The 12,502-nt window shown below is 38.7% G+C and overlaps 1 protein-coding gene across 1 annotated transcript in view; it reads right to left on the minus strand.

The window, feature by feature from the left end:
- Positions 1-12,502, minus strand: part of Rab2a (RAB2A, member RAS oncogene family) — a 68,522-nt gene that overhangs the window by 24,644 nt on the left and 31,376 nt on the right. Inside the window, exons 4-5 of the mRNA XM_027398893.2 lie at positions 7,809-7,891; positions 7,368-7,460 (exon numbers count right to left, since the gene is read on the minus strand). Of these exons, the coding sequence (XP_027254694.1) occupies positions 7,368-7,460; positions 7,809-7,891 (176 nt within the window). The remainder of the gene's footprint in view (positions 1-7,367; positions 7,461-7,808; positions 7,892-12,502) is intronic.

The following is a 12,502-nucleotide window of genomic DNA, read 5'->3' on the forward strand; positions in this document are numbered from 1 at the left end:
TGATCTCATTTACTAGCCACAGTGCCTCAGTTTCTAAGAATGTGATCAAAGTATCTGTCATTCAAGTCCCCCAACTTAAAGGAAACTTTATAAAATCCAAAGTGTTAAAGAAACATGGATTAGATTATTTATTTTAGTTTAATTCTCAGTTTCCTCTTAGAGCAAACCACTGGGAGATGGGAACAGACAGAAATCTAAGCTGCGAGGCTGGGTATCTCCTTGCAAGTTTTTCATAGAGAACCGGATTAGTGAAGGAAGGAGTTTCTTTAAGCATGCTTTATTATAAAAGTTCAGAACCTTTACTAATACTGTTTATGTAAACGCATTCACATGGTTAGCTAGTTGGTCTGTTTCACCATCTTTCACTCAGCATTATTATTCTGAGTATATATCAATAGTTCATTCCTACTTATTGATGAGTTACATTCCTGTTTTTGCTTCTTGGTCACCTCACACAGACTAGGTTTTTTTGTTTTGCTTTGTGTGTGTGTGTGTGGTGTGTGTGTGTGTGTGTGTGTGTGTGTGTGTGTGTGTGTGTGTGTGTGTGTGTGTGTGTGTGTGTGATGAGCTTCTGCTACAGTGTACTGCATTGCTATAGACCCAAAGCGAGAGCACTGAGCAATCTAATTGAAGTTGTTCTCACTTGAATTTGCTCTTCAGTTAGGCATTTTTCTCATAATAGGAATCTGACTAAAGTACTAATGTGATTATATGAGTCTTATTATAAACCTTGTTGGGCATGGGGGCACATAGCTGTAGGACTGGGGAAACTGGCAAAGGGTCACTGAAGTTCAAGGATAGCACTTCTTCTACAGAGTAAACTCTAGGCCAACTACAGAGACGTTGTGAAAACAAAAACAAAACAAAAACCAACCACCCCTCCCCAATTCAACAACCCACAACAACAAAAATCTTAAAATCTGTATCAATAAGACCAGTGGATCTTCCAATTTTGTTCCCTTATTGTTTTAGACTACATTTTCACACACACATAGACATACAAAAAAAAAAAAAATCTAAAATCAGATTGTGACTAAATCCGTTTAAAAATACATAAAATTTTGGTTGGGATTAGAATAACTTTTAAGATAAATCTTGAAAAAGCTACTATTTTTCATAAGCTAGAAGTGGTGGCTCATGCTTGTATTCCCAACATTTGTGGGGTGGAAGGAGGGGGAGAAGAGTTATTCTTGGCTACAGAGTGAGTTTGAAGCCAGCCTGAGTGTGGTGGTTTGAAAGAAAATGGCCCCCAAAAGGAGTGGCATTATTAGGAGGTGTGGCTTTGTCGAGTAGGTATGCCCTTGCAGGAGGAAGTGTGTCACTGTGGAAATGGGCTTCAAGGTCTCATATACGCTCAAGATATCGCCCAGTGTGTTGCCTGCGAGTCAAGATGTAAGGATTCTCAGCACCTTCTCCAGCACCATGTCTGTCTGCACACTGCCATACTTCCAGCCACCATGTTCCCCACCATGATGATAATGGAATGAGCCTCTGACACTGTAAGCTGCCACCCCAATTAAATGTTTTCCTTAGAAGAGTTGCTATGGTCCTGGTGTCTCTTCATAGCAATAGAAACCCTAAGTAAGATACTGAGATGCATGAGACACAGTCTTAAGACCTGTGGATGTGACATACTCTCTCCAATCTGTTCACAATATTTTTCTTCTCTTTAGTACCAGGGGGATCTCTAGTAATGTCACAGTTTAATTTCTGATTCTGATTCTGTGATCCTTACCTATTTTATTGATTTTCCAAACATTGGTTTTTGTAGCCAGGCATGGTGGTGCACACTTGTAGTCATATCATGAAGGAGGTTAAGACAGGAGGATTGCCAGTTATACAGTAAAAGTCTTGTTCTCAATCTCCTCAAACAAAACCACTAGCTTTTGATATCACTGTGTTCCTTTTTCTTTGCTAACACCAGTGTTTGTTTTTAAAACAGGTCTCACTGTGTAGCCTGGAGTGACATGAATGTGATCCTACTGCTTCAGCCTTGTGCAGTAATTGAGACTGTAGGCACACACTGCCACACTCGCCCATGTTCTTATTTTGTTAAAAAGATACAATGCCCCCTTGAATATATGTGTTCAGTGTTATAACCACCCTCTATCGCTACCACATTTTACAATTTTTTAAAGACTGTACAGACAGTGGTTTATTTGTGGAAATGAATAATAACACAATAGTTGCTACTAATAGCAATGTAGGAGGTGTGACCTACAGTTATCAGCCCATGAATACTCTTCAGTGTTCCTCTGTTTGTAAATTCATCTGGTGGCATTCCTTATCTTAAGATGTGTGGTATTCTGAGTTCTCTTTTGGACTGGTTTCTTCACTGATTAATGAAATATACTATCTGCTCACAGTATATATTTTATAACCCTGAAGAACAAATTAATTCTATTTCTACCACTTAAAAATACTATTATTCTCCAGCTAGGAAAGCAGTAGGCTAACTACAGATTTTCACCTTTCCCTCCAAATCCAATCCTCCAGTTTCATCCCTAGCCTTGCAGCAGACTACCTGCCAAGGAAAGCCTTCCCGCTACCCCCATCTCCAGTGGATCCTACAGATCTTCCCCTCCAAACTACCCTCCCTCTACACATTGCTTTATCCCAGCCCTCAATTCCAGGAGGCATTCCTAGGACACTCCAGCAAGGGAAGCAGGTATGCTAACTACAGCTCTTCACCTCTCCCTTTATCCCTCAAAATCCCATCCCCAGGTCAATAGGCAGACCACCTGCTGCAGCCTCTCCTGACTCTTGGTTCCCATTCCCAATGAATTCAACAAATCCTGGAGGAACACCCTGCTTTCCCTCCCTCCTGTGGACACCCTTGGCCTTCCACTAGCCCATCCCCATTCTTAAGTGTCAGGTCCCAATACCTAGAAACACATTTTACCTAGAAACTACAGTGGCCACACCTAGCAGGTTCCCAGAGGAATTTCTTACCAGCCACCACAGGCTCCTAACCAGAGAGGAAACAGAAACCAAGAAACAAAACACTCACCCAACAAAGACAAGACCAGACATTACCACCTAGGATTACAATCTTCCCAAGCCTAGATGCCTAGATGACAGCATGAAAACACAATCAGTAATAACCTGGACACTATGTGTCTACTAGAGCCCAACAACCCTGCCAGAGCAGACCCTGGACATTCTAACATAGCTGAAACACACACACACACAAAGACCTCTAAAAAGCCTTTATGAATATGATAGAGGCCCTTAAAGAGGAAATTAATAAATCTCTTAAAGAAATCTATGATAACACAAACAGTGGAAGGAAATAAAACTGTTCAAGACATGAATGTCAAAACAGAATCACTAAAGAAAACCCAGACTGAGGGAAATCTGGAAATGAAAAATACAAGAACCAGAACAGGAACTTGAGAGGCAAGCCTCCCCAACAGAATACAAGAGATGGAAGAGAGAATCTCAGACACTAAAGACATGACAGATGAAATGGATACCTCTGTCTAAGAAAATGTTAAGTCTAAAAAAGTCCTGGCACAAAACATCCAGGAAATCTGGGACACCATTGAAAAAAAAAATCTAAAAATAATAGGAAGAGAGAGAGAGAGAGAGAGGAAAAAAAACCTCTCAGGTCAAAGGCACAGAAAATATTTTCAACAAAATCATAGAAGAAAATTTCCTTAACCTAAAGAAGGACATGCCTATAAAAGTACAAGAAGCACACAGAATATCAAATAGAATGAACCAGAAAAGAAAGTACCCTTGGCAAATAATAATAAAAATACTAAATGCACAGAACAAAGAAAGAACATTAAAAGCTGCAAGGAAAAAACAAACAAACAAACAAACAAAAAAAACCAAGTAACATTTCAAGGCAGACCTAACAGAATTAAAAATGACTTCTTAATTCTCAGTGGAGAGTGTAAAAGCCAGAAGGTCTCTAATAACTGTAAGAGACCTCTGTGCCAGCCCACACTACTATACCCAGCAACACCTTCATTTACAATAGATGGAAAAAATAAGATATTCCATGATAAGTCTAAATATAAACAATATCTATCTACAAGTCAATCCCTACAGAAGGTGCTAGAAGAAAAACTCCAACCTAAAGAGGTTAACCTCAGCCAAGAAAACACAAGGAAGAAATATTTCAAAACCAGCAAATCAAATGAGGGGAGAAAAACACACCCACACACCCACACCCACACCCACACACCTCCCCTCTCCCTCCTCCCACCCTCCCTTCCTCTTTCATTATCAATGGTCTCAATTCCCAAATAAGAAGACACAGACTAACAGAATGGATCTATCCTTCTGCTGTATCCAAGAAACAATACCTTAACATCAAGGATAGACAATACCTTAACATCAAGGATAGATATCACCTCAGAATGAAATGATGGAAAAAGAGATTCCAAGCAAATGGACCCTAAGAAGCAAGTTGGTGTAGCCATGTTAATATTTGACAAAACAGATTCCAAACCAAAACTAATCAGAAGAGATTATATACATACTCATCAAAGGAAAAAAAAATCCTCCAAAAGGACATTGCAGTTCTCAACATCTATGCACCAAACACAAATGCACCCAAGTTGGTAGAATAAGCACTACTACATCTTAAATCACATATTGACCCTCACACACTGAAAGCAAGAGACTTCAATATCTCTCTCTCATCAATAAATAGACAGGCCAGACAAAAACTAAACAGAGAAATGCTGGAGCTAACTGATATTGTAAATCAAATGGACCTAACAAGTATTTACAGAACATTTCACCCAAACACAAAAGAAAATAACTTCACAGCACATCATAGAACATTTTCCAAAATTGACCACATACCCAGTCACAAAGCAAGTTTCAACTGATACATGAAAATTGGAATAACACCCTGTATACTATCTGACCACAGATTAAGATGGATATCAGCAAAAACAGAAACAACAGAAAGCTTACAAACTCATGGAAACTGAACAACTCTCTCTTGAATTGAAAAAATGGGTCAAAACAGAAATAAGAGAGAAATAAACACTTCCTAGGAATGAATAAAAATGAATGCACAATATACCCAAACTCATGAGACACAATGAAGGAAGTTCTAAGAGGCAAATTCATAGCACTACGTGCCTACATAAAAAACAAACAAACAAACAAACAAACAAACAAAAACCTAGAGCTCTTGTACTAGTAATTTAACAGCCCACTTGAAAGTGCTAGAACAACAACAACAAAATCACAACCTAAAGAAGTAGATAGCAGGAAATAAACTCGGGCTGAAAATCAGTAACATACAAATAACAACAACAAATAAGAACAATATTAAAAAAAATCAATGAAATAAGAGTTGCATCTTTGAGAAAAACATTGAGAAACACTTACATAAATTAACTAAAAGGAGAATATCCAAATCAACATAATTAGAAATGAAAAGGGGAGATAGAATAACAGATACGGAGGAAATCCAGAATTATAAGGACATATTTTAAAAACCTGTACTCCATAAAATTAGAAAATCTAAAAGAAATGGATAATTTTCTCAATACTTACCAAAGCTAAATCAAGATCAGATAAGCAATTTAAAGAGACCTGTAACCTCTAGTAAAATTTCCCAAAAAAAAAAAAAAAAAAAAGGCCCAGGGCCAGATACATGGCTTTAGAACTGAATTCTACCAGAGTTTCAGGGAAGAGTTAATGTCAATACTCTCAAATTATTCAACAAAATAGAAACAGAAGTTGCTCAATTTGTTTTATGAGGCCACAGTTAACTTGGTACCCAAACCACATAAAGACATTAACAAAGAGAATTAAAGGCCAATTTCCCTTATGAACATAGATAGAAAAAAATTTCAATAAAATACTTGCAAACCAAATCTAAGAACACATCAAAAAGACTGACCACCATGATCAAATACGTTTCATCCCAGGGATGTTCAACATACATAAGTCGATAGATGTAATCTACCATATAAACAAATAGAATGACAAAAAACATGTGATCGTCTTATTAGATGCAGAAAAAGCCTTTGACAAAATCCAACACCCCTTCATGATAAAAGTCCTGGAGAGATTAGGGATACAAAGACATACTTCAACTTAATATAGGTGATTTACAGTGAGACCATAGACAATATCAACTTAAATGGAGAGAAATTCAAAGCAATTACACTAAAATCAGGAACAAGACAAGGCTGTCCTCTGATGGGGGAGGTCCTTCTCTGATTATGTTTGTCCTATTGGTTGATAAATACTGAGCTAGTAAATGAGAAATCCTAGTCACTGTCCAGCAGTATTGTAATTAATGTAAGACTCTGTGTGTTATTTTGGGGCCCAATGTGGCAGGTGGAACTCAGGTGGCTGGCAGAGTTATCGTTACAGTCCTCTCTCCCTATCTATAAATATGGTAATTGAAGTCTTAGCAATAAGACAACTGAAGGAAATCAAGGGAATACAAATTGTAAATGAAGAAGTCAAAGTAACTTTCCTGGTAGATGATAAGACAGTATATATAAGTGACTGTCTTAGGGTTGCAATTGATGTGAGGAGTCACCATGACAGCAGCAAATTTTATAAAGGAAAACATTTAATTTCAGTGGCTTACTGTTTGAGAGGTTTAGTCCATTATCATCATAGTAGGAATCATGGTGGCATGCAGGTAGGCATCGTGCTGGAGAAGGAGCTGAGAGTTTATATCTTGATTGGCATGCAGAAGAAGTTAACTGTGACATTGGGCATAGCCACTTGTCCTTTCAACAAATTAGTGAATTTTATTTTATTTTGTTTTTTGAGGTAGGGTCTCACTATGTAGTCCTAGCCAACCTGTAACTCACTAGGCAGACTAGGCTGGCCTAGATAGAATTCAGAGATCTGCCTGCCTTTGTTGAATGCTAGGATTAAGAGAAAACAGACAAAACTTCCTTGGGCTGTTTTTAAAAAAATATACCTTCGAATAAATCCCATTTTAAATAATAATAATAAATAATAATAATAAATAATAAATAACAACAACAATAGTAATTTTAGGACTGGAGATGGCTTAGAGGTTCAGAACAAATGCCTGCTCTTCTAAGGACTTGGATTCAATTCCCAGCATGAACAAGGTGGCTTATAACTACAAGTTCCAGGGGTCTGATAGCCCTATCCTGACCACCTTGGGGCACATACATGGTGCACATAAACACATGCAGGCAAAACACCCATACACATAAAATAAATTAACTAATAAGCTAAACATAATGGTAATATCCAAAGAAATACCTCAGGATTTAAACGAAACTTTAAACTTAAGAAGCCAGTACTTTTATGCATAAAAATCCACAAGAAGAACAGTCACAAATAGTAACCACAATGCTCACCATGAATGCAAGCTAAGCTCTAGGTTAGTATTTTACCTTTTATTTCCAATAAGCATGATGACCATATTGGAATTGGAATGCTGACGGGCATCTTCTAACCAGGTTGTCAAGTGGTTGAATGTGTCTCTCCTAAACATAATGGTATGTGATTTCAGTATTTCTCTTCATAGCACACAATGAACAGCCAACACACCCCTAATATTAACCATATTAACCATATCCATTTACACTATGAGAACCATATTTAAAGCACGAAATCTGGGTTTAGAGCTCATTGAATACATTTCAGTTAGGATAAACACAACTGCCAGCACAGTTTTAAAAATCCCAATGACTATATAATACTACCAAATTGATCAATCCGGGAGATTACTTAAATGTAGCTGCATTTTGAGAATAAATTTAAATATGGTTCAAGACAGTTTTAAGGGAAACAGATCATTGTTATTGGTAATCACACTTACTGATCATACTCACCTTGTAATATCATACACTAGTAAAGCCCCCGCTGCACCTCTGTAATATGACCTTGTGATAGAACGAAAGGACTCCTGCCCTGCCTGCAAAGAAACAGAGGGTCAAGAAGTTTCCTTAAAAAACAATATCCTTTATATTTTCATATTATACCTACACTGAGCTTAAAGGAAAGGAAGTCCTAAATAGGAGAAAACCTCACCAGTCTAAGGAAAACGTCATCTAATAACACCATTGCCCCAATCACCAGGATGCCCAGGCAGACATTCCCACTACCTCCCCCCCCCCACCCTAAACAAGACCCCTAACCCTTTTTGGCAATCCCTGACAACCCAATTTACTGAATGGCTTCACAATACATGAATCATTATTAGAGCACAGAATGGACTCCTAGCAACTAAGCCCTGAAGACAAATTTGAAAGGAAGCAAATAACCCAGAGCCTCACATTTGAATTCAATAACCCACTCCCAAGGGCAGCTGTTGACACTAGAATAAATAAAGCCCATTGTAAATAAATGATGAATGACATCTTTATGCCCACCATCTGCTGGTGGAAAGGTTGTCAGAAGGCCAAGATGTAGATTTTTATCAGTTATACCATAAACTGCAGTGGGCTTTCAACAGTTACAAGATGGAATTCTTTGAGCAATCATTTTATGAAAAACAGAAAAAGGTTCTGAATTGAATTTATATAATTTCTCTTCACACAATCAATTTTCTCTGCATTTGATATACAATGCCTGTCAAGAGGCAACCAGATGTAAAAGTCATCTTTATATCTCATGAAACAGGCACCAGAGATTACATCAAGTTCAATAATTTCTGTATCTTGTGGTGTTAATATTCTGCTATGAAAGGCAGAAGGCTATGACTACAGAGGTAATTTTGTACTTAAAATATATTAACTTGAAAAATATTCAGGTTTCCATGTTCTTAGTCCTGATTTTCTGATGTAAATATAGTCTTTGTGTCATGTTCTGCTTTGTTCTAAAACTCAAGTCAGTATGTTCCAGCATCTTCTATGGTTGACTCTCCAAGAGAATATTCCCTGTCTGGAATACCACCCACTCATGATGCCTAGGCCTGGGTCTGTTATTCATGTGGCACTCAGAGAAAACTTGTTGAATGAAACTGTACAACCAAGTGCCTCAGCCACATGTACAAAATGGTCAGTCTTCCACTGCACATTAAGTGGACAAAATTCTTATTCAATGACTATAACTCCAGGACCTAAGTTAACAAGACCTCTCCTTGGAGCTGGTTCTAATAGTTAAATGTCATATGCTGAATGAGAGGACATAAGTCACTGCATGGAAAAACAAACAAAAAATAAGCTGCACAGTCAGTTCCTTTCACATAGTTTAAGGTTAAAAAAAATCAAAACAAAAAATCCTAAGAACATAAGCCAGCCACAGTGACTTATGTCAGTTATCCCAACACCTGGGAGGCTGAGATAGGAGGACGGCTGTGAGTTTAGGCTAGCCTAGGCTACATAAAAGGGCATGTCTCAAACACAGCAAAAACAAAATATAACATAACAAAAAGGCCCTAGATAGCTTACAGCTGCATTTACTGAGTTGTGTCTTCAACTATTTTTAACATGAAAAGTGGGAAATTCCTTCCTTGATTGCTTAATGTGGGAAAGCTAAGTATATCTTTAAGACATTCATTTTATTGTGAATTATGTATATCATGAAAGGAGTTTATGGCAAACAATACAAAAGGATATATATTGTAATTTCAAAATAAAAGTTGTGTGGTTGGAGTGAAAGGTTAAAAGTTTGAGGACCAGGTTCAGATCCCCAGCACCCACATAAAGCTGACAGCTTGCTTGTAAGCCCAGCTGTTGATAGGCAAAAACAAGGGGATCTCCAGGGCAAGCTGGCTAGCTAGACTAGCCCGATCATCAAGCTCCAAGTTCAGCAAGAATCCTGCCTCAGTAAAGAAAATGGAGAACCATCAAGGAAGACATCCAACATCAACCTTTGGTTTCCTGGTGCACACACATGGGCACATGAATCCTCCAACACGGGCATCTATTCAGAAGCATATAAAAACTACAAGCAAATGTAAAAATAAAATCCTATTTAAAACTCTTATGTGATCTGTGGCTGACCAGCAGCAAGGGGAAACATCCTTTAAACCAGTGGTTCTTAACTTGTGGGTCACAACCCCTTTGGGGGACACAAATGACCCCCTCACAAGGGCCACACATCAGATATCCTGCATATCGTATATTTACATTACAATTCATAATAAGTAGCAAAAGTACAGTTATGAAGTAGCAATGAAATAATTTTATGGCTTGGGATGACCACATCATGAGGAACTGTATTAAAAGATCCCAGCATTAGGAAGGTTGAGAACCACTTGCGTTAGACTGATTTTTTTGAACCATCCTGTGGAATGAAACACATTGCTAGAACAATATTACTATAAGCAAAAATGTAAAACTTCAGTTGAGGCAAGACACAGTAAAAATGAAAAAAAAATAAGGATGAAAGCAAACTTCTATAAATTATCCCCATCCTTCTCCAATTGCTTTGCAAGGAGCAAACAATGGTTTCCTATCAGAAATAACTTGCATAATTTACCACTTCACACTGAATTCACACAAACAACGAAACACATAACAATCAGAGACTCCTAATATATGTGCACTTGATCATGTTGTAATAAGCAGTTGATTTGCAATAGAAAAGACTGAGAACACTCTGGTCTAGTCTCTGGAAATGGCACTAGCAGCTGTAATTTACATCTGACCCAAGTGTCTTATTATGGCTTCTCCAATTACACACACACACACACACACACACACACACACAGTTATAAAGCTAGCCCAATGGTTAGTTCTCTTGATCAATCATATTAAAGCAAAGTAAATCTAGTGGGTTTTTTTTTTGTTTGTTTTTTGTTTTGTTTTGTTTTTGTTGTTGTTTTTCAATACAGGTTTTCTCTGTGGCTTTGGGGGCTGTCTTGGAACTAGCTCTTGTCGACCAGGCTGGTCTCGAACTCACAGAGATCTGCCTGCCTCTGCCTCCCCCCACCCCCCCCCAGTGCTGGGATTAAAGGCGTGCGCCACCACCGCCCAGCCGTAATCAAGTTTTAAAAAGTACTTTAATTCATAATGGTCTAAATTCTAAGTGAACTAGGGCTCTTTATAAGTGTTGGTTAAGAAGGATTTTGGAAACTTGAATGTAGTAAAACCAGAAATTTTTTGCAGTAAGAGATTCATGATAGGCAAAACTATAAAAGGGAAAGAAAATGTAATCAAACAGTTATCACTGGCTAAGTGAACTGCACCAGAAAGCAAAACAAAACCACTTGGGGACTACAGACAATTAGTTCACAAAACAGCTGATTTTAAAAAAAAGCCAGGTGATGGTGGCTTACACCTTTAATCCCAGTACTCGGGAGAAAGAAGCAGGTGGATCTCTGTGAGTTCAAGGCCAGCCTAGTCTACAGAGTGAATTCTATCTAGGACAGACTCCAAGGCTACAGAGAAACCCTGTCTCAACAAAACAAACACAACAACAACAGAAAAGTCAGCCAGCTATCTAACTATATAGGAGGGGTAGAGAAATGCAGAGTAAAGTAGGATCAAAGGGGAAAGTCAGCCAGACCTGCTACTTGGTAAGCTAATTCAAAACTAAAACATAAGAGAGCTAAAGAGATTGCTTGTCAGGTAAAGGCAAAAGCCTGACACCTGAGTTTCATCCCCAGAATCTACAACAGACAAGACTCCGTGGTTTGTGTCCACAATCCTAGAACTCCCATGACAAGATGGGAGACAGAGAATTGCCTGAAAGCTCACAAGCTGGCTAGCCCAGGGTACATAGCAAGTTCCAGGCCAGCCAGGGCTACAGGGTGAGACTTGTCTGAAAAGATTTCAGAAAAAAAGTTTGAAAAGAGTCATTCTGCATGAGTAGACAAAAGTGTCCCATCCAGAAGCCACAGGTCATTAGACAAAACCTTCAGTGCCAGGGGTAGACCATCTCCAAAGGATCTGTTGGTCAGGGAGGCCCCTGAAAGAATACAAGCTATTGCCCACCATAACTAGATGGCAAGACCATCTACTGCTGAAGACAACACATGCTTCAACTGCAGGACACAGAGAAACAGAGCTGTAACTGAGCTGGAAGCTTCCTTTCTACTGGCTGGCCCAGTGCCAGAAGGTGCTAAGTATCAAACCCTTCCATGCTTGGAAACAATGCATAAATGGAGTGCTGTGGAAACCTTCTTTGAGATGTGGCATAGTCAGTGCACTCTTGAACTCTTAGCAGCTGTGACTATCCACACATGGCTGCAAAAGATCAGACATTTAGAGAGTGGGTAGGAATCACAAGGCCCCATCTGTCATTAAGGATATAATGCAGCCAGTGGTTTCTGGGAAACAGACAATTTCTGCACTGGTATAGCTATTGGTAAGGTGCCGTTCTCCTGCAAACAATGCCTTACTCATGCTCCCACCAGCAACCCTAATTAAACTCAGGGCGCCTCTTGCTTCCCTTTCCTTCACACACATAAAAATACCCAACTGTAGGGAAGGGTAGATCCAATAGAGCAAGTCTGTTGTCTTGCAAAGCCCCCAAAAGAGGCACCATGACCAAGGCAACTTATGTAGAAGAGTTTATTAGGGACATACATGGCTTACAGTTTCAAAGCACCAGTCCATGCCCACCATGGCAAGAAGCA

Source organism: Cricetulus griseus, chromosome 2 (genome assembly GCF_003668045.3).
Source record: "Cricetulus griseus strain 17A/GY chromosome 2, alternate assembly CriGri-PICRH-1.0, whole genome shotgun sequence".
Lineage (NCBI taxonomy): Eukaryota > Metazoa > Chordata > Mammalia > Rodentia > Cricetidae > Cricetulus > Cricetulus griseus.